The sequence below is a fragment of the Alexandromys fortis genome, unplaced genomic scaffold, assembly GCF_014885135.2.
Source record: "Alexandromys fortis isolate MF-2015 unplaced genomic scaffold, M_Fortis_MF-2015_v1.1 scaffold_373, whole genome shotgun sequence".
Taxonomy (NCBI): Eukaryota; Metazoa; Chordata; class Mammalia; order Rodentia; family Cricetidae; genus Alexandromys; species Alexandromys fortis.
In genome coordinates, this window is record NW_026068244.1 from 423,915 (window position 1) to 440,959 (window position 17,045).

Here is a 17,045-nt window from a genome sequence, read left to right on the forward strand (position 1 = left end):
TTTATTTGGTTTTTTTGAGACAAGGTTTCTCTGTGGTTTTGGAGCCTGTCCTGGAACTAGCTCTTGTAGACCAGGCTGGTCTCGAACTCACAGAGATCCGCCTGCCTCTGCCTCCCGAGTGCTGGGATTAAAGGCGTGCACCACCACTGCCTGGTTTATTCTCAGTCTTGACAGCAGGTACCCACCCACTGATACATCTTGCTTGTCCCTTGGCCTTGAACTCTTGATCCTCTTTTTCTCAGCCACTCAGGTGCTAGGATTACAAATGTATACCACCATATAACTTATATTTTTTATATATAACATATATCTTAGCTTTTTTTTTAAGATTTATTTTTGTATACGGTTGTGTATACTGTTGTTCTGTCTTCATGCCAGAAGAGGGCACCAGATATAGATGGCGCCACCATGTGGTTGCTAGGAGTTGAACTCTTGACCTTTGGGAGAGCAACCTCTGAGTCTTCTCTCCAGCCCTAGCCATCTCTCCAGCCCCCATACTAATACTCTTAATAGGACTGGTTCCATGTACTGGAGACTGGGGAACTAGACCTTACTCTTTCCTAGTGGTACTTTTTTTTTTTTTTTTTTGCCTTTTTGTAGTTTTTATGTTGTCTATTGTCAAGTCCTATAGTTAGTTATCTGCTGAACCCCTGAGTTGAGTACAACTGCGGGGGTAGGGTGGGGAGAGCCTTGTCAGTGGCAGGAAGATGACTCATTGGGTTAAGGTGCTTCCTTCCAAGCCTAGTGACCTGAGTTTGACTTGGAATGCACATGGTAGAAAGAGAACTGACTCTCTGACCTTCACATACTAACTGTGGCTTGGATGCTACACATACAAGGGAATGTTAAAAAAGAAAAGGAAAAGGAATTCTGAAAGTATGTAAGGTGTCAGTGATAAAGACCAGTTGAACTGGGGCTATTAGTTTGGTCAGGAGTCTAGGCTACAACTTTGGCCATTGGGTGAAGGTGAAAGGACAATTTTGCTTAGGGGACTGAAATTCCATGCTCTGGACCTAACTCTTCACTTATCCCTAGCAGTGTAACACACGCCCGTTTGATAATGAGGAGAAAGACAAGGAATATAAACCCCATAGCATCCCTCTTCGACAGTCTGTACAGCCTTCCAAGTTCAACAGTTATGGACGACGGGCAAAGAGACTACAGCCTGATGTGAGTACTTTTCTTATTGCCACTTAACAGAGGCTTTGGAGTAGGAAGAATGCTGCTTGCTGACTGAAGCTATGCACTCTTTTGTGCTCTTAAGCATTTGGAGATCTGTTTGTACTGTACTTTTTGGGTTTTTTTTTTTTTTTTTTTTTTTTTTTTTGAGACAGGATTTCTCTGTAGCTTTGGAACCTGTCCTGAAACTCACTTGAACTGACAGAGTTCCTTCACCTGTCTCTCCCTCCCAGGTGCTGGGATTAAAGGTGCACTACTACTACATGGCCTGTACTGTATGTTTTTATATGTCTGCTCTTTGTGCCTGGTTTCTTCCTTTCTTCGAAGTCTTATTTCTATACCCTACCTTCAGGCGGAGAAGATTACGTACCATACTTTTGGGGGGGTGGCATGAAGGGGACAACAGAGAACAGTATATACATTATGTGTTCATTGAGGAATTTTTTGTTTGGCTGTGAAAGACCCCCAGTGCTGGGGAGACTCACTCAAGTCTCAGGATAACGCGACCCCCCCCAGTAACTCACGAGAGACTGTCCTTGCTGCAATCACATGAGGCTTTATTCGATGAGACAGGAACTGTCTCACTGGGGCTGAGACTCATAACCCACGCAGGGGAAGAGTTCTACCCTGAGTGACCTGGAGAAGCGTTTTTTTGTTTGTTTGTTTGTTTTTTTCGAGACAGGGTTTCTCAGTAGCTTTTGGTTCCTGTCCTGGAACTAGCTCTTCTAGACCAGGCTGGGCTCGAACTCACAGAGATCCACCTGCCTCTGCCTCCTGAGTGTTTAAAGGCGTGCGCCACCACTGCCCGGCTTGGAGAAGGGGTTTTTATAGGAAGAAACCACAGCCCAGTAATCCGAAAGGGGCAGGGAGGGTGTCACAGAAAATCACAAGGGGGCAACTCCCTGCCTCTGAAGATCACTCAAGGTCATAATTAGCTAGTTTCTGAAACACAGTATCCCAAAAATACCTAATGATAATCACAAGGGGGGGGGGTGTACACGTGGACACGGGACTCCCTGTTTCTCAAGATTACAATCTATCTTCGGCTAGTTCCTGAAACACAGTTACTCAACTGGCTAATCCTGGATTTCTGATTCTTCTCTTCCTGCTTAGATTTTCAGCTATTTTCTTCCTGCTGGGGGGGGGGTCTGGATTTATCCAGGTCTTTCAGTTGGGGTTCCCCCCCCAGACAGGGTTTTCCTGTAGCTTTGGAGCCTGTCCTGGAACTAACTTTTGTAGACCAGGCTGGTCTCAAACTCACAGAGATCTGCCTGCCTCTGCCTCCCAAGTGCTGGGATTAAAGGCGTGCACCACCACCGCCCCGCTCTCACTGAGAAATATTAATTTAGCAGGCCATATTAATCTCAATTTTTTTTTTTGAGACAGGGTCTTACTTTGTAGCTTTGACCAGTCTAAAATTTGCTGTGTAGACCTGGATGGCCTCAGACTCTCAGAGATCTACCTGTCTCTACCTCCCAAGTGCTGGGTTAAAGCCATGTACTTCCTACATAAAGCAATAATGCTACTTTTTATTTTTTTGAAAGTTTTTAAATGTTTTTAATTGAAATTGTCTTATTTATACAATTTTTCCCTTTCCTTCCTTCATCTTCTCCCAGGTATCTTCTTTCAAACTATGACCCCTCTCAAGTTGATAACCTCTTTTTCTTTGATTATATTTTTTGTGTATGTTCATGCATATATGCAATAAATATACATATAAATACATGATCTCAAAGCTGGTCACTTTGCATTGGAAAGTCAGATAAAGGGGCTCATCCCTGGGAGAAGCTACTTCTCGCAATCAGCATTTGCCTGTAGTTTGTGTGTGCCAGCCATGATAATTTAAGTCTGGGGAGAAAGGAAGTTCTTTACTTCCTCCAACCATTATCACCTGGGACTCTGGCCATGGATGAATTTAAATGGAGTCTAGAGTCTCAATAGTTTACCCTGAGACTATGCCTGGCAGGCTGAGATTACCTGATCCCCACCCGAGAGCAGACCATTCAAAGGAAATTCCTGGCATTCCAAGCATTGTAAATAGAAACACCTGCCAGCACTTCACCAGGACACCCCTAGACAAATATCAGTCTGGGGTCCTGGACCTCAGAGGCCTCTCACCCCCACCTTTACTATTATAAAATCCCAATTCTAATTGAGCTCGGGGCTCTCCAGATATTCCAATATGTTGGACATGCGGAGAGACCGAGTTTGCAAACTTGGTTAAAATAAAGGCTCTTTGCTTTTACATATGGGACTCGGTCTCCTTTGTTGGCTTTCATGGGGACCCACGGATTTGGGCTTAATATAGTTCTTTGTCTAGGAGTGGAACACCATGAAATTCGCCCCCCTCCCCCATGTTAACATGTTCATTGATATTACCATTCTGGTCTTAAGCAGTCTTTTTTGCTTTGTTTGTTTTTTTTGTTTGTTTGTTTGTTTGTTTGGTTTTTCGAGACAGGGTTTCTCTGTGGCTTTGGAGCCTGTCCTGGAACTAGCTCTGTAGACCCACAGAGATCTGCCTGCCTCTCCCTCCCAAGTGCTGTGATTAAAGACGTGCACTACCACACCTGGCTTATGCAGCCATTTTTAGGAGAGACTTTCACAGCAGATTTCCTATTGTTCTGGCTCTTAGAATCTTTCCATCCCTCCTTCACAATATTCCCTGAGCTGTAGATACAAGAACTATGATGTAGATTTATCCACTGGGGCTGGGCTCCTCACAGTCCATTGACCTTTCTTCATTATGTCCAGCTGTGGTTTTCTGTGATGATTTTCATTTGCTGTAAAAAGAGGCTTCCTTGATAAGGGATGAATAGCTTCTTTGAATAACTATTTGAGAAAAGTGGTTCGAGTACCACTCTGCATCTTCAAATATGTTATCCTTAAGTTATGAGATAGTAATTAATATTTTTATTTTATGGTTGGCAACACTGAGAGTCTGCCTTTAATTCCTTTTCGGTTTTCTTTTAATTTTTTTTTTAAAGCGCATCAAACACGCCTAGACATTATTTATTATATGTCACAAACCTACAGACCCCTCAGTAAACCCTCCTTGGAGCCCGGCCCCAGCAATTTAAAGCTGAAGACCTGGACTTTTTTTCTTTTTAGAGTTTTATGTGTATGGGTGTTTAGTTGCATGTGTGTATATGTACCGTGTGTGTGCCTGGTGCCTGTGGATTCCAGGAGAGAGTATTAGATTCCTTGGAACTGGGGTTGTAGATGGATTGTTAGCTGCTATTTGGATGCTGAGAATTGATCCTGAGTTCTCTGGAGGAGCAGCCAGTGCTCTTCACTGAGTCATCTCTCCAATCCCTAGATTTGTTTTTTAATTATGTGTATGCATATGTGTTTTTGTGGAGGCATATGAACATGTGAGTATAATTGCCCACAGAGGCCAGAAGGAAGAGTCTGATTCTTTGGAGCTGGAGTTACAGGTGATTGTGAGCTGCCTGCATGGGTTTTCTAGCTCCTGAAATTCTTATATTTGAAAATTTAATATATATACAGTATATCTTGATCATATATACCTTTCAATCCCCCACTTCTTCTAGGATACTTATCATATCTCCCAACTTCATATCTTCCTTTTACACTTTTTAATTAATTAATTGATTTTTTTTTTGATCTTCTGAGTTCTTTAAATTTTTTTCTTTTGGTTTTTCAAAACAGGGTTTCTCTGTAGCTTTGAAGCCTGTCCTGGAACTAGCTCTTGTAGACCAGGCTGGCCTCGAACTCACAGAGATCCGCCTGCCTCTGCCTCCGAGTGCTGGGAGTAAAGGCGTGCGCCACCACCGCCGGGCTTGAGTTCTGTAAAATTTGTGTTGCTCATTTGCACAGGGGTGCGTGGTCATCCACCAGGGCATGAAGAACCTACCAGTTGCCTCTCTCCTTTCCTTGGCAACTGTCAACTACTAATAGCTTCTCAGCTAGAGATGGGACCTCATAAATCCCTAAATTTTCTCATTATTATTATTATTAGATTTGGGGTGTGTGTGTGTTTGTGCATGTACATATCTGTATATTCCTGCTTTGGCAAACATATACTAAAGGGCAATTTACTGGAGTTGGTTTTTCCCTTTTACCACCTGGGTCCCAGAGGTTCAGGCTTGATGGCAAGTAAGAGCCTTAACCTTTTGAGTTAAGATATGATAACCTTTAAAATTAAGACTTAGAGCCAGACAGTGATGCATGCTTTTAATCCCAGCACTTAGGAGGTAGAGGCAGATGGTTTTCTGTGAGTTCGAGGCCAGCCTGGTCTACATAGTGAGTTCCAGGACAGCCAGGACTGTTGCACAGAGAAACCCTGTCTTGAAAAACCAAAAAAAAAAACAAAAAAATCAAAAAAAACCAAAACAAACAACTTAGGACTTATCCCTAGTCTTCAAAGAGTAACTCTGAATTCTTGCTGTGGCCCATCTGTGCATGAGTTCTTGGCACAAACTGTGTGTGTGTGTGTGTGTGTGTAGATACAGATATATAAACTATAGATATAGTCTGAACTTTTAGTGTTTTGCAGCCTGTTCCATATAATATTTTTTTTTAAATATTTATCGTGTATACAATAGTCTGTCTGCAGGCCAGAAGAGGGCACCAGACCTCATTCCAGATGGTTGTGAGCCAACATGTGGTTGCCGGGAATTGAACTCAGGACCTTTGGAAGAGCAGGCAATGCTCTTAACCACTGAGCCATCTCTCCAGCCCCCAGATAGTATTTTTTTTTTTTTTAAGATTTATTTATTATGTATACAACATTCTGCCTCCATGTATGCCCACACACCAGAAGAGGGCGCCAGATCTCATTACAGATGGTTGTGAGCCACCATGTGGTTGCTGGGAATTGAACTTAGGACCTCTGGAAGAATAGCCAGTGCTCTTAACCACTGAGCCATCTCTTCAGCCCCCAGATAGTATTCTTGATTCATTTTGTTTCCTGTTTTCTTTGTAGCCGGAACCCACAGAGGAAGACATTGAGAAAAATCCAGAACTAAAGAAGCTACAGATATATGGAGCAGGTCCCAAGATGATGGGGCTAGGTCTTATGGCCAAGGATAAGACTCTTCGGAAAAAAGGTAAGGCCTAAGATACTGGGGATGATTTCAGGACTGTTAATGTCTCAGAATTAAATTTGGAACCACTTTTCTCTCTACAGATAAGGAAGGACTTGAGTGTCCCCCCACTGTGGTGGTAAAGGAAGAATTAGGTGGGGATGTGAAGATGGAATCAGCCTCACCCAAGACCTTCCTAGAAGGCAAGGAGGAACTGAGTCATAGTCCCGAGCCCTGCACCAAGATGACCATGAGGCTGCGAAGGAACCACAGCAATGCCCAGTTTGTAAGGACCCAGCCCTGACTTCCTAGAGCTCTGCTTCTCATCCCTTCAGTGAGCATTTCTCCAGCGTGGCACTGGACTAGGTTGCATTAAGTAGAAAAGTGGGTCTAGAGAGCCCTGTCTGCAGGTAGCTTACTTAAGTGGGGAAAACAAGGCCAGCTAATTTGGAACAAAGAAAAGAATACATAGCTACTGTCCACAAAGTGCTAGAAGGGTCCAGAGATGACTCTTACTGTCCAGTGCTTCAGGATAAAGGCTAAAATCTTCATTATCGTCATTGTCATGCATGGTCCAGTCCCTGTTGACCTCTAACCTCATTGCCCTGTGCTGCCTACCTCACTTCTCTGCTATAGCTGTTCTGAACTACTTGTAGGTATATTCATTTTTTTTTTATTAAAGAGATGAGCCTTTATTTCTTTTGTAATCCTGCATTCCTTGCACATATGGTTCCTTCTGCCTCAAGGAATTTCTCTTTTTGCTTTGCTTCAGTTGCCAAACACTAGTTTCCTTTCAAGTTTCAGTTAGCTTCAAATGTCCCCTTCAGGGGGGCTGGAGAGAGGATTCAGAGGTTAAGAGCACTGGCAGGGGTTCTGAGTTCAATTCTCACAGCCATCTATAATGAGATCTGGTGCTCTCTTCTGAGGAATAGGCATACATGCTGACGGAACACTGTATATATAATAAATAAATCTTTAAAAAAAAAAAACTGTCCCCTTCAGAATGAAGTACTCCCTGGAAGTCCTCCCTCACCTCTAAGTAATATGAGTGCTATTTCCTTCTCTAGGTTCCCATAGTACTTCTTACTGGCTACTATGGCAGTTTCAGTTTTTATGAACATTCTAGTACTATGTGCCCTTTGAAGGTAGTTACCAGCTCTTCCACATCTCTGTGCCATAGAATACAGTGCTTATTGAATGAATAAGATGAGAAGATTGAAGACTAATAAGACTGTTCTCGCGGGGCAGTGGTGATGTGAACCTTTAATTGTAGGAGGCAGAGGCAGGCAGATAGATCTCTGAATTCAAGGCCAGCCTAGTCTATAGAGCTGGTTGTAAGATAGCCAAGGCTACACAGAGAAACCCTGTCTAGAAAAAAACAAAAAGAAAAAAAAAAACATTGCTTTCTCATCTGTCTTTTTTTTTTTTTTTTCTTCTTCCAGACAGGGTTTCTTTGTAACTTTTTGGTTCCTATCCTGGAACTAGCTCTTGTAAACCAGGCTGGCCTTGAACTCACAGAGATCACCTGCCTCTACCTCCCGAGTGCTGGGATTAAAGGAGTGGCGCACCACCCGGCCTGCTCTCATCTCTTCTTGTTTGGAGGAAATAGTGCATACATGCAGGCGAACTCCAGACCTTGTATAGGGCCATGAACAACCAAGCCATCAAACACCTCTGACTTCCAATGGAGAACTCTCTGGAATAGTATATTGTCTGGAGGGGCCTGTGTTTGAAGGCTGGGCAGGGCCTATATTGATATAACTCGTTGCTTCTCTTGGCAGATTGAGTCATATGTGTGCCGAATGTGTTCCCGAGGAGATGAAGATGACAAACTTTTGCTGTGTGATGGTTGTGATGACAATTACCACATCTTTTGCCTGCTGCCTCCTTTGCCTGAGATCCCGAAAGGTGTCTGGAGGTGTCCAAAATGTGTCATGGCGGTAAGGCCTCTCCAGTCCATGTGAGATACCTTATTTTCCTATGTGTAATCTAAGGGGAGGCTCCTACCTTAGGTATAGTATTATGTTTTGGGACTTTAGAGTGAGACGAGGCTTTGCAGAGCTTTGTGAGAAAGAGGAAGAAAAAATGTAATTTATACTCTTGTCCTGTGGGAGTTACCAGACTACCTATGGGGTGTTATGATTAGATGGACTGTGTGTGATGATGAACTATGTGTCTCAACATTTAAGCAGATGTTAAAACATATTAGAAACCCTGAGTTGGGGCTGTTGAGATGGCTCAGAGGTTAAGAGCACTGCCTGCTCTTCCAGAGGTCCTGAGTTCAATTCCCAGCAACCACATGGTGGCTCACAACCATCTGTAATGAGATCTGGCGCCCTCTTCTGGCGTCTAGGCACACATGAAGGCAGAACACTATACATAATAAATAAATCTTTAAAGAAAAGTAAAAAGAAACTCTGAGTTGTAGTAGTTGACCAGATAGGAAAGGTGGCTTTTTGTTTGCTTGTTTGGTTTGTCATTTTGTTGATATATTATCTCACTCTATAGCACAGACTGGCCTCAGACTCAGATCAATTTTCCTTCCTTAGTCTTCCAGAACCTGGGATTATGGGTATGAGCTACCATGTCCAGATCAAGGAAAATTAAGAGTAGTGATTACGGAAGATCTCAAGAATGAGCATTAAATGACAGAATTAACTATCTATAGATAGACCTTTTAGCTCAAAGCTAGGGTTTTGATCGTGCTAAGGAAGTACTTTCTACTACTGAGCTCTATCTCCAGCCTGTGTCCTATTATTTAATTTATGTTTTGAACTCACTTTGTGGCCCAGGCAGGCCTTAAACTTGTAGTCTTCCTTCAGCCTCCCAAGTTAACTGGAATTGTGGGCTTGCACTATCTAGAAAATAAAATAAAATCAATGTCCTTTTGATTCTCAAGTATTTTCTTTTCTCCATCATATATATATATATATATATATATATATATATATATATATAATTACCTTTAAGACACTTAAAAAGTCTTGTTCTATACTTTATAAAGACTTTTATACCTCATACCCTTTCTGTAGTAAATGAATTAAAGATACAAAGTTTTCATCAAATAAATATAATGATTACTTGCTTTCCTCCTGTTAGGGTATTTAGATTTGGCTGTAGAAGAGGTTCATTGGTGTTTCAGATAGGGAAACAGGATTTTGCAGGAACAGAGATATTCAGGAGAGAAAGTGCCTAGGGCTGGTGGGTGTAGTGTAGTAAGGAAGAGACAGAGCAGCAGTGAGGGATAAGTACCCAGGATGTCTGACAGATTCATTTCATATCTTTCCTACCTTCATCCGTATTCTCCATGCTCATCTATATTTCCCTCTGGGTTTCTGGAGGTCATACATTGGTGGTCCTGCCTTATTCCAGACAAGACAGGTGTGCACATGCATACATACAAAGGATGAAGAAGGACTAGGATACTGTACTGGTTCCAGCCTAGGCATTAAGGAAAAGTTTTCCTGAGCAATATGCATCAAGTCACATTTTTATTGGAGAGATAATACAGCAACAGAAGAGCATGTTGAAGTTGCTCATGGTTAGCAGTTAATTGGGTGTGAGGCAGGTTCTCAATAGAACATAATTATGGGTGTGGGGTTCTCTGCAGACCCCCCAGGGTGATGGTTCCTGTAATGATTTTTAGGGGGGGAAATGGCTCCTGACAGTCCTAGGAGAAGATCATGAACTGTAGTGATGAGGGAGGACTGTTTACAGGCTAGGAGACTGACACTGAGTTTCTGTGTTTTATTTTCTTTTTTTGGGTGGGGGGAATAGTGGTTGTGTTACTGGGGATCAAAATTAGGTTTTATGTACACTAGGAAAGTAATCTCCCACAGAGCTAAATCCTTTGTCCGTCCGTCCTTCCTTCCTTCCTTCCTTCCTTCCTTCCTTCCTTCCTTCCTTCCTTCCTTCCTTCCTTCCTTCCTATTTTTAGAGAAAAAAAAGAAAACAATCTTTTTTTTCATTAAAAATACCAATCCAAGTTCCCACTCCCTTCCTTAGTCCTTTTCTTGTTTTATTTGTTTGTTTGAGACAGGATCTCTATGCAGACCAGGCAGTCCTCATAAAAATCTTCCTGCTTCTGCCTCCCGTGTGCTGGGATCAAAAGCATATACTACCACACCCAGCAACTTTTTTATTGTTCTGTTTTTTTGAGACAGAGTCTTGTTGTGTAGTCCAGGCTGGTTTGTAAAGATCATGTACACCTGGATGGCATCTAACTTAGATCCACCTGTTTGTGTTTCCTGATTGCTGTAAGCACTTGGTTTCTCAAAATCAGTTAAGTAGCCCAGGTCACAATGCCTTTGTCTTGGGTTTTCCAAGTGCTAGAATTAAGATATGAGCCAGAGTACCTTCAAGTTGGCTTTTGTTTGTTGGAGACAAGATTTTCTTAAGAAGTATCTTGCTACATTTTTCAAACTAATCTTGGGTTTGTGGGCCTCAAGTGATTGATCCTTTTGCCTTGGGGTCTGAGTAGCTAGGATTATAGGCTTATATGACAGTACTTAATTTGGAGTTTGGTTGTTTGTTTCAGTGTTGAAGTGATCCAACCAAGAGTTTCATATTCTGGGCAAGTGTTCTAAAAGTTGTATTTTGAAGGCAGTAAAAATAAGGAGGAAAGGGGCTAAGAGTATAGCTCAATGGTAGAGTGTCAAACCCTAGCACCCAAAAAAGAAACAACAAAAGTAGTATTAGAAGACATTCCCATGGAGATTGAACTCTTTATGTTGGTCACTTTCCAGTACCTGAGAGAAACAGTTTACTATTTATTTAGTTATGTTTATTTTATATGTATGAGTGTTGTACCTGTGTGTACTTTGCACCGTGTGCATGCCTGGTGCCCACAGAGGTCAGAAGAGGATTGTGAATCCCCTGGAACTGGAGTTGCAGATGGTTGGGAACACTATGTGGGTGTTAGAAACTGAACCTGTATCTTTTGCAGGAGCAGCAAGTACTCTTAACTGCTGAGCCATCTCTCCAGACCCTGAGAGAACCAGTTTAAAGATTTTGGCTTAGAGTTTTAGAGATTCAGTCCATCATGGTGGGGAAGTGCTTAGGGTACAACTAACATTACAAGAGCTAGAAAGCAGAAAGACTGTGTTGGGCTGGGCAAAGATACTGCCTCCGAGAACCCAACTCCTGACCTACTTCTCTTAAAGTCTGTAGAGCTTTCCAAAATAACACCACTATCTTGGGAGCAATTATTTAATGCATGAACTTTCTGGGGAGGACCCTTCATACCCAATCCCTAACAGGGAGCAGAAGTGTGACAGAAATGCTGTGTGACATGAGTAGATTTGATAAGTTGAGGTGGTAAGAAGGAAAAAGTAGCACTGTAAAGTAAGGCTTGTCTCAGGAGACTTGAAGGCATACCTAGGGCTGGTCTTCCTCCCTGCTCCTATCCCATGTTTTCAGTCCACTTTAGATTATTTTCTCTTTGCCTCTATTTTTATAACTTTTTCTGTCTCCTTTGGGTTTTAGGAGTGTAAGCGGCCCCCTGAAGCCTTTGGCTTTGAGCAGGCTACCCGGGAATATACTCTGCAGAGCTTTGGGGAGATGGCTGACTCCTTTAAAGCTGACTACTTCAACATGCCTGTACATGTAGGTGATGGAGGACTGGGGTAGTGCTGGGGCTATTTTCATGGGCATTGGTACTGTACCTCCCCTAAGTTAATGTGACAGGATAAAATGGGCTCTGATTATCTACCATCTTTGTTTACCCAGATGGTACCCACAGAACTTGTAGAGAAAGAGTTCTGGCGGCTGGTGAATAGCATTGAGGAAGATGTGACTGTTGAGTATGGGGCTGACATCCATTCCAAAGAATTTGGCAGTGGTTTCCCTGTCAGTGACAGTAAGCGGCATCTAACTCCAGAAGAAGAGGTGAGTGGGTTATTATTATGGTTGTATATGTCAGTTGTGTGAGCTTGGCCAAGTCATTTAGTTTCTGAAAGACCAGTGTCTTTCAGAGATAATTATACCTGCCTTAAATAGTTGCTTTGAGATTAAATGAAGTGCTATATATAAAGAACACAGCCTAGCTGGGCGATGGTGGCGCACGCCTTTAATCCCAGCACTCGGGAGGCAGAGGCAGGCGGATCTCTGTGAGTTCAAGACCAGCCTGGTCTACAGAGCTAGTTCCAGGACAGGCTCCAAAACTACAGAGAAACCCTGTCTCGAAGAAAAACAGGAAAAAAAAAAAAAAAAAGAACACAGCCTAGGTAGCATCTGAAATGTGTATGTATGAGATGCTTTTTTCCCCCCTGTGAACCCCATTTCCTAATTTGTAATATGGGGTTATACCTACTGTGCAAATTTGTTGTAAGGATTATGTGAGAAGTAGGAAAAGTGACCTAAGAAGTACTGGGCGCTTCCATATCTGTTCAGTAAATAGGATTTATATGCATAGGTAGAATTGAGAGTCCAAGTTTGACTGAGGAAAGAATGTGTTTGGGTTCAGGGCTTTGCTTTTGTTTTTGTTGTTTTGGTATTTTCCTTTGTTGGGTTTGTTTTTTGTTTGTTTTTGTTTTTGGCTTGTTAGGTTTTAATTTTCTTTTAAAGATTTTATTTATTATGTATACGATGGTCTACCTATACGACAGAAGAGGGCACCAGATCTCATTGTAGATGACTGTGAGCCACCATGTGGTTGCTGGGAATTGAACTCAGGACCTTTGAAAGAGCAGCCAGTGCTCTTGACCTCTGAGCCATCTCTCCAGTACCTAAGTTTTAATTTAAACTTGAAAAATCGGTGCATAAAAATACTAAAAATATGAATATTAAAATATTGGGGCTGGAGAGGTTGCTCGGTAGTTAAGAGCACTTGCTGATTTTTCAGAAAACCCAAATTCCATCCTAGTGCCCACATTGGGCAGCTCACACCTGCCTGTAACTCAAACTCCTGGGATCCAACATTCTTTTCTGGCCTCCATGGGTACTTAGGTGATACATATGCATACACTTACTTATTAGTAAAAACTAATCTTGCTGGGTTATGGTGGCCACACCTTTAATTCCAGCACTTGGGAGGCAGAATATATACAAAAGCAAGTAACTTAAAATTTAAGTTCTTGAATGTGATCACTCGCTCTCAGCACTTAAAAGACTCAGGCATTGTTACTGTGACTTTGGTGTTGGACTGAGCTACAGAGTGAGATCCTGTCTTACACTAAACAAATGGGGCTGAGGAGGTGGCTTAGTTGGTAAAGTGACTGCTGTGCAAGTGTGAGGACCTGAGTTTGGATCTCTAGCAACCGCATAAAATTAGATGAAGAGAACACAGCCTAGGTAGCATCTGAAGTGTGTATATATGAGATGCTTTGTCACCCTCATGAATCCTAACACCCTCGTGTCCCATGCATGGTGTGCCGGTGAGTACCCAGGAATGTAAGCAAGGGATAGGAATGATACACTGATGACTTTTGTGGTAATAATTATAGATGTGCCAGCTAGCTTCTGGAACTCTAGTGCTGAGTAACAGTGACTAGAGACAGGGAGATCAGCATAATCAGTTTAACCAAGTGGTAGCCTCTGGAATCAGTGAGAAACCCTGTCTAAAAATTAAAATGAAGAGTGATAGACGAAGATACCTCTGACTTCCACGTGTATGATCATACATGTGCACCTACAAAAACATATACTCAATACACTACATGCACACACACAAAGTAAATAAAACAAAAAAAATGCTGGGTTTGGTAATTTAGGCCTATAATCCCAGCTACTCAGGAGATTGAGGCAAGAGGATTACAAACTCAAGGCCTACTGGTGCAGCTTAGTAAAACCCTATCTCAAAATCAGAAGTAGAAAAGACTCAGGATATAGTGGCCGATTTTGTGAGGCCCAAGGTTTAATCCTCGGTGCTGGAGGGGAAAACTCAGTTCCGTAGCATAATCCTCATCCTTCTGTACAAATACTTGATCTGACAGGAGTATGCTAAGAGTGGTTGGAACCTGAACGTGATGCCTGTATTGGAGCAGTCTGTATTGTGCCACATCAATGCAGATATATCTGGCATGAAGGTACCCTGGCTCTATGTGGGCATGGTCTTCTCAGCCTTTTGCTGGCATATTGAGGATCACTGGAGTTACTCCATTAACTACCTCCACTGGTAAGTGGGGCCATGGTGAGCGGGAGGCAGTCAGGATGGGCTCTCTACATAACCATGTATATGACCATTCTGTATCCCCTTTAACTTGAGCAGGGGTGAGCCAAAAACCTGGTATGGGGTCCCATCGCTTGCAGCAGAACACTTGGAAGAAGTGATGAAGAAGCTGACACCTGAGCTTTTTGATAGCCAGCCTGATCTCCTTCACCAGCTTGTCACCCTCATGAATCCTAACACCCTCATGTCCCATGGTGTGCCGGTGAGTACCCAGGAATGTAAGCAAGGGATAGGAATGATACACTGATGACTTTTGTGGTAGTATCACTGCCTTTTCTTATTCCTGTTCTACCTTGATGGGGCTGTAGGTTTGATTGCTCTGAGGTCCATGGTCATCATGGTTGGTTAAATATACAATGTGATAGAGTTCTCTGGGCCATGTGTTTGGGGGAAGTACCTTAGGGATGCCTCATCATATCTAGGTTCCAGTTATTGGCAAAGGGAAGTGGAGGAAGGACAGAGCTAGAAAGTGTTGCTTTTGTCTTTAATTTTATTGGTGTTTATGTGTGTGTCTGCGTATCTCTGTGGAGGCCAAAGAAAAGGTGTTAAATCCCCTATAACAGGAGCTATTGGTAGTTATGAGCCACTTTGTGAGTGTTAGGAACCAAACTCAGATCTTCTGCAACAGCAGCAAGTACTCTTATCTACTGAGCCATGTTTCCGAAACAAGAAATAAAGGAAGGAAGGAAAAAAGAGAGAACAAATACTGGAAAATGGGATTCTTATTCTGGATTGTCAAATACTACCAACAGATTGGAGGTCATGTTTTTATGAAATATCAGGACAGTTACTGAGTGTATGTGCATAAATTATTTTTAATTAATTAATTGTTTTGGGGAATTTGGAGATGGTCTCTCTATATAGCCCTGGTTGTTCCAAAACATTTATGTAGGTCTGGTTGCCCTTGAACTCACAGATCCACCTACCTCTGCCTCTTGAGTGCTGGAATTAAAGGTGTGTGCTGCCATGCCTGTCCATATTTTTTTTTTTTTTTTGAGATAGGAACTTACTATGTAGCCTTGGCTAGCTAGAGCTGCTGTATAGACGAGGCGATCCTTGAACTCAGAGAGATCTGCCTGCCTCTGCCTCCTGAGTATTGGGATTAAAGACATGTGCCATCACACTCAGCTTGTCTGTTACATTTTTATACTGATAACCTGGGGTAATAGTTATGTTTTTTACTTATTGAAAGGTTTTAAGTTGAACCTAGGGTCCTGGGTCTGTCCTCTTTCTCTGGATAATTCTTTCATCCTGTAAAACTTTCTGCTGGGTAAATAAACTGGCTAAGACCTATTTTATATCAGGAATTTTTAGCATTTAGTAGCCTCGGTCATTGTTTTTGGTGTAGATTTTTTTTGTTTTGTTTTGTTTTGTTTTTTGAGACAGGATTTCTCTGTCTTGACAGTCCTGGCTGTTCTGGAACATGCTTTGTTGACCAGACTGACTTGAACTCACTAAGCTCCACAGGCCTCTGCCTCTTAAGTACTGTTGTACAAGTTGTGTGCCACCACTGCCTGACCTTTGATGTAGATTTTTTTTTTAATTTATTTATTATGTGTCGGGGTCCAAAGCCCCAACATAAAAACTACTTTTCCCCCTAACTGGACCGATATGGAGGCGCAGGAAATAATGAGACACTGTTCATACAGCAATATCAGAAGGGCATCTCAGGCTTCATTCATTCCTGAAGATCTACCTGTGTTTATTCCTTAAATGTTTTATTCCCCCCAGGTAAACCAAGGTGGAAACTCATTAATATTCTTTTTCCAGGATGTAGGAGTGCCAGTACCAGCACACCAGTGACTTAGTCACCAGCTTGGAATTCACACCTCTTCCCAGGCGATCTACATAATAACAAAGAGAAGGAGCAGTCCTTCCTGAGCCTTTTGTTAGGTGGCTGCAGGTGTCTGGCAGGATAGCAACTGCCCTTGGAAGCTAAGCATGGCCAAAGAACCTAGCTGCAAATATCTCATATGAAATATGGGCCTACAATTATGTATACAGTGTTCTGTCTGCATGTATGCCTGCAGGCCAGAAGAGGGTACCAGATCTCACTACAATTCCCATGTGGTTGCTGGGAATTGAACTCAGCAGGACCTCTAGAAGAGCAGCCAGTGCCCTTAACCATTGATCCATCTCTCCAGCCCCCTGGTGTAGATCTTAAAGAATTAGTGTATCCTCTATCTTTACTTTAACTCTAATTCTGTTATTACTCCCCCCCCTCCCCCGCAAGACGTAATAGTTTTTCTGTGTAGCTCTGGCTGTCATGGAATTTGAGCTGTAGACCAGGCTGGCCTCAAACTCAGAGATATGCCTGCTTTTTCCTCCTAAGTGCTGGTGTATTACTAATTTTTTTAAAAAATATTTTCTGTGGTTTATTTAACTTACTTTATTTTATGTGCATTGGTGTGAAGGTGTCAGATCCCCTGCAACTGGATCTTCAGACAGTTTTGAGTGCCATGTGGGTGCTGGGAACTGAACCCGGATCCTCTGGAAGAGCAGTCAGTACTCTTAACCACTGAGCCATCTCTCCAGCCCCCTAATTTTTATTTCAGACAAACTCATGTAGCCCAAGATAACCTTCAGTGCCTAATACTCCTACCTCCCAGGTGCAGGGATTATAGAGATGTGCCACTTTACTTGGACTCCGTTCT

At 42.4% G+C, this 17,045-nt stretch overlaps 1 protein-coding gene across 12 annotated transcripts in view; it reads left to right on the forward strand.

Annotated features, from left to right (window-relative positions):
• The window catches only part of Kdm5c (lysine demethylase 5C), a 46,737-nt gene that overhangs the window by 7,792 nt on the left and 21,900 nt on the right, over window positions 1-17,045 (forward strand). For 9 of the 12 annotated variants that reach the window (XM_050131190.1, XM_050131192.1, XM_050131195.1 and 6 more), the window contains 8 exons: window positions 1,036-1,170; window positions 6,125-6,248; window positions 6,329-6,510; window positions 8,006-8,164; window positions 11,709-11,828; window positions 11,952-12,110; window positions 14,156-14,337; window positions 14,431-14,593. In XM_050131190.1, coding sequence (XP_049987147.1) covers window positions 1,036-1,170; window positions 6,125-6,248; window positions 6,329-6,510; window positions 8,006-8,164; window positions 11,709-11,828; window positions 11,952-12,110; window positions 14,156-14,337; window positions 14,431-14,593 — 1,224 coding nt within the window. The remainder of the gene's footprint in view (window positions 1-1,035; window positions 1,171-6,124; window positions 6,249-6,328; window positions 6,511-8,005; window positions 8,165-11,708; window positions 11,829-11,951; window positions 12,111-14,155; window positions 14,338-14,430; window positions 14,594-17,045) is intronic. The other 3 variants (XM_050131191.1, XM_050131194.1, XM_050131198.1) reach the window with 1 other exon arrangement.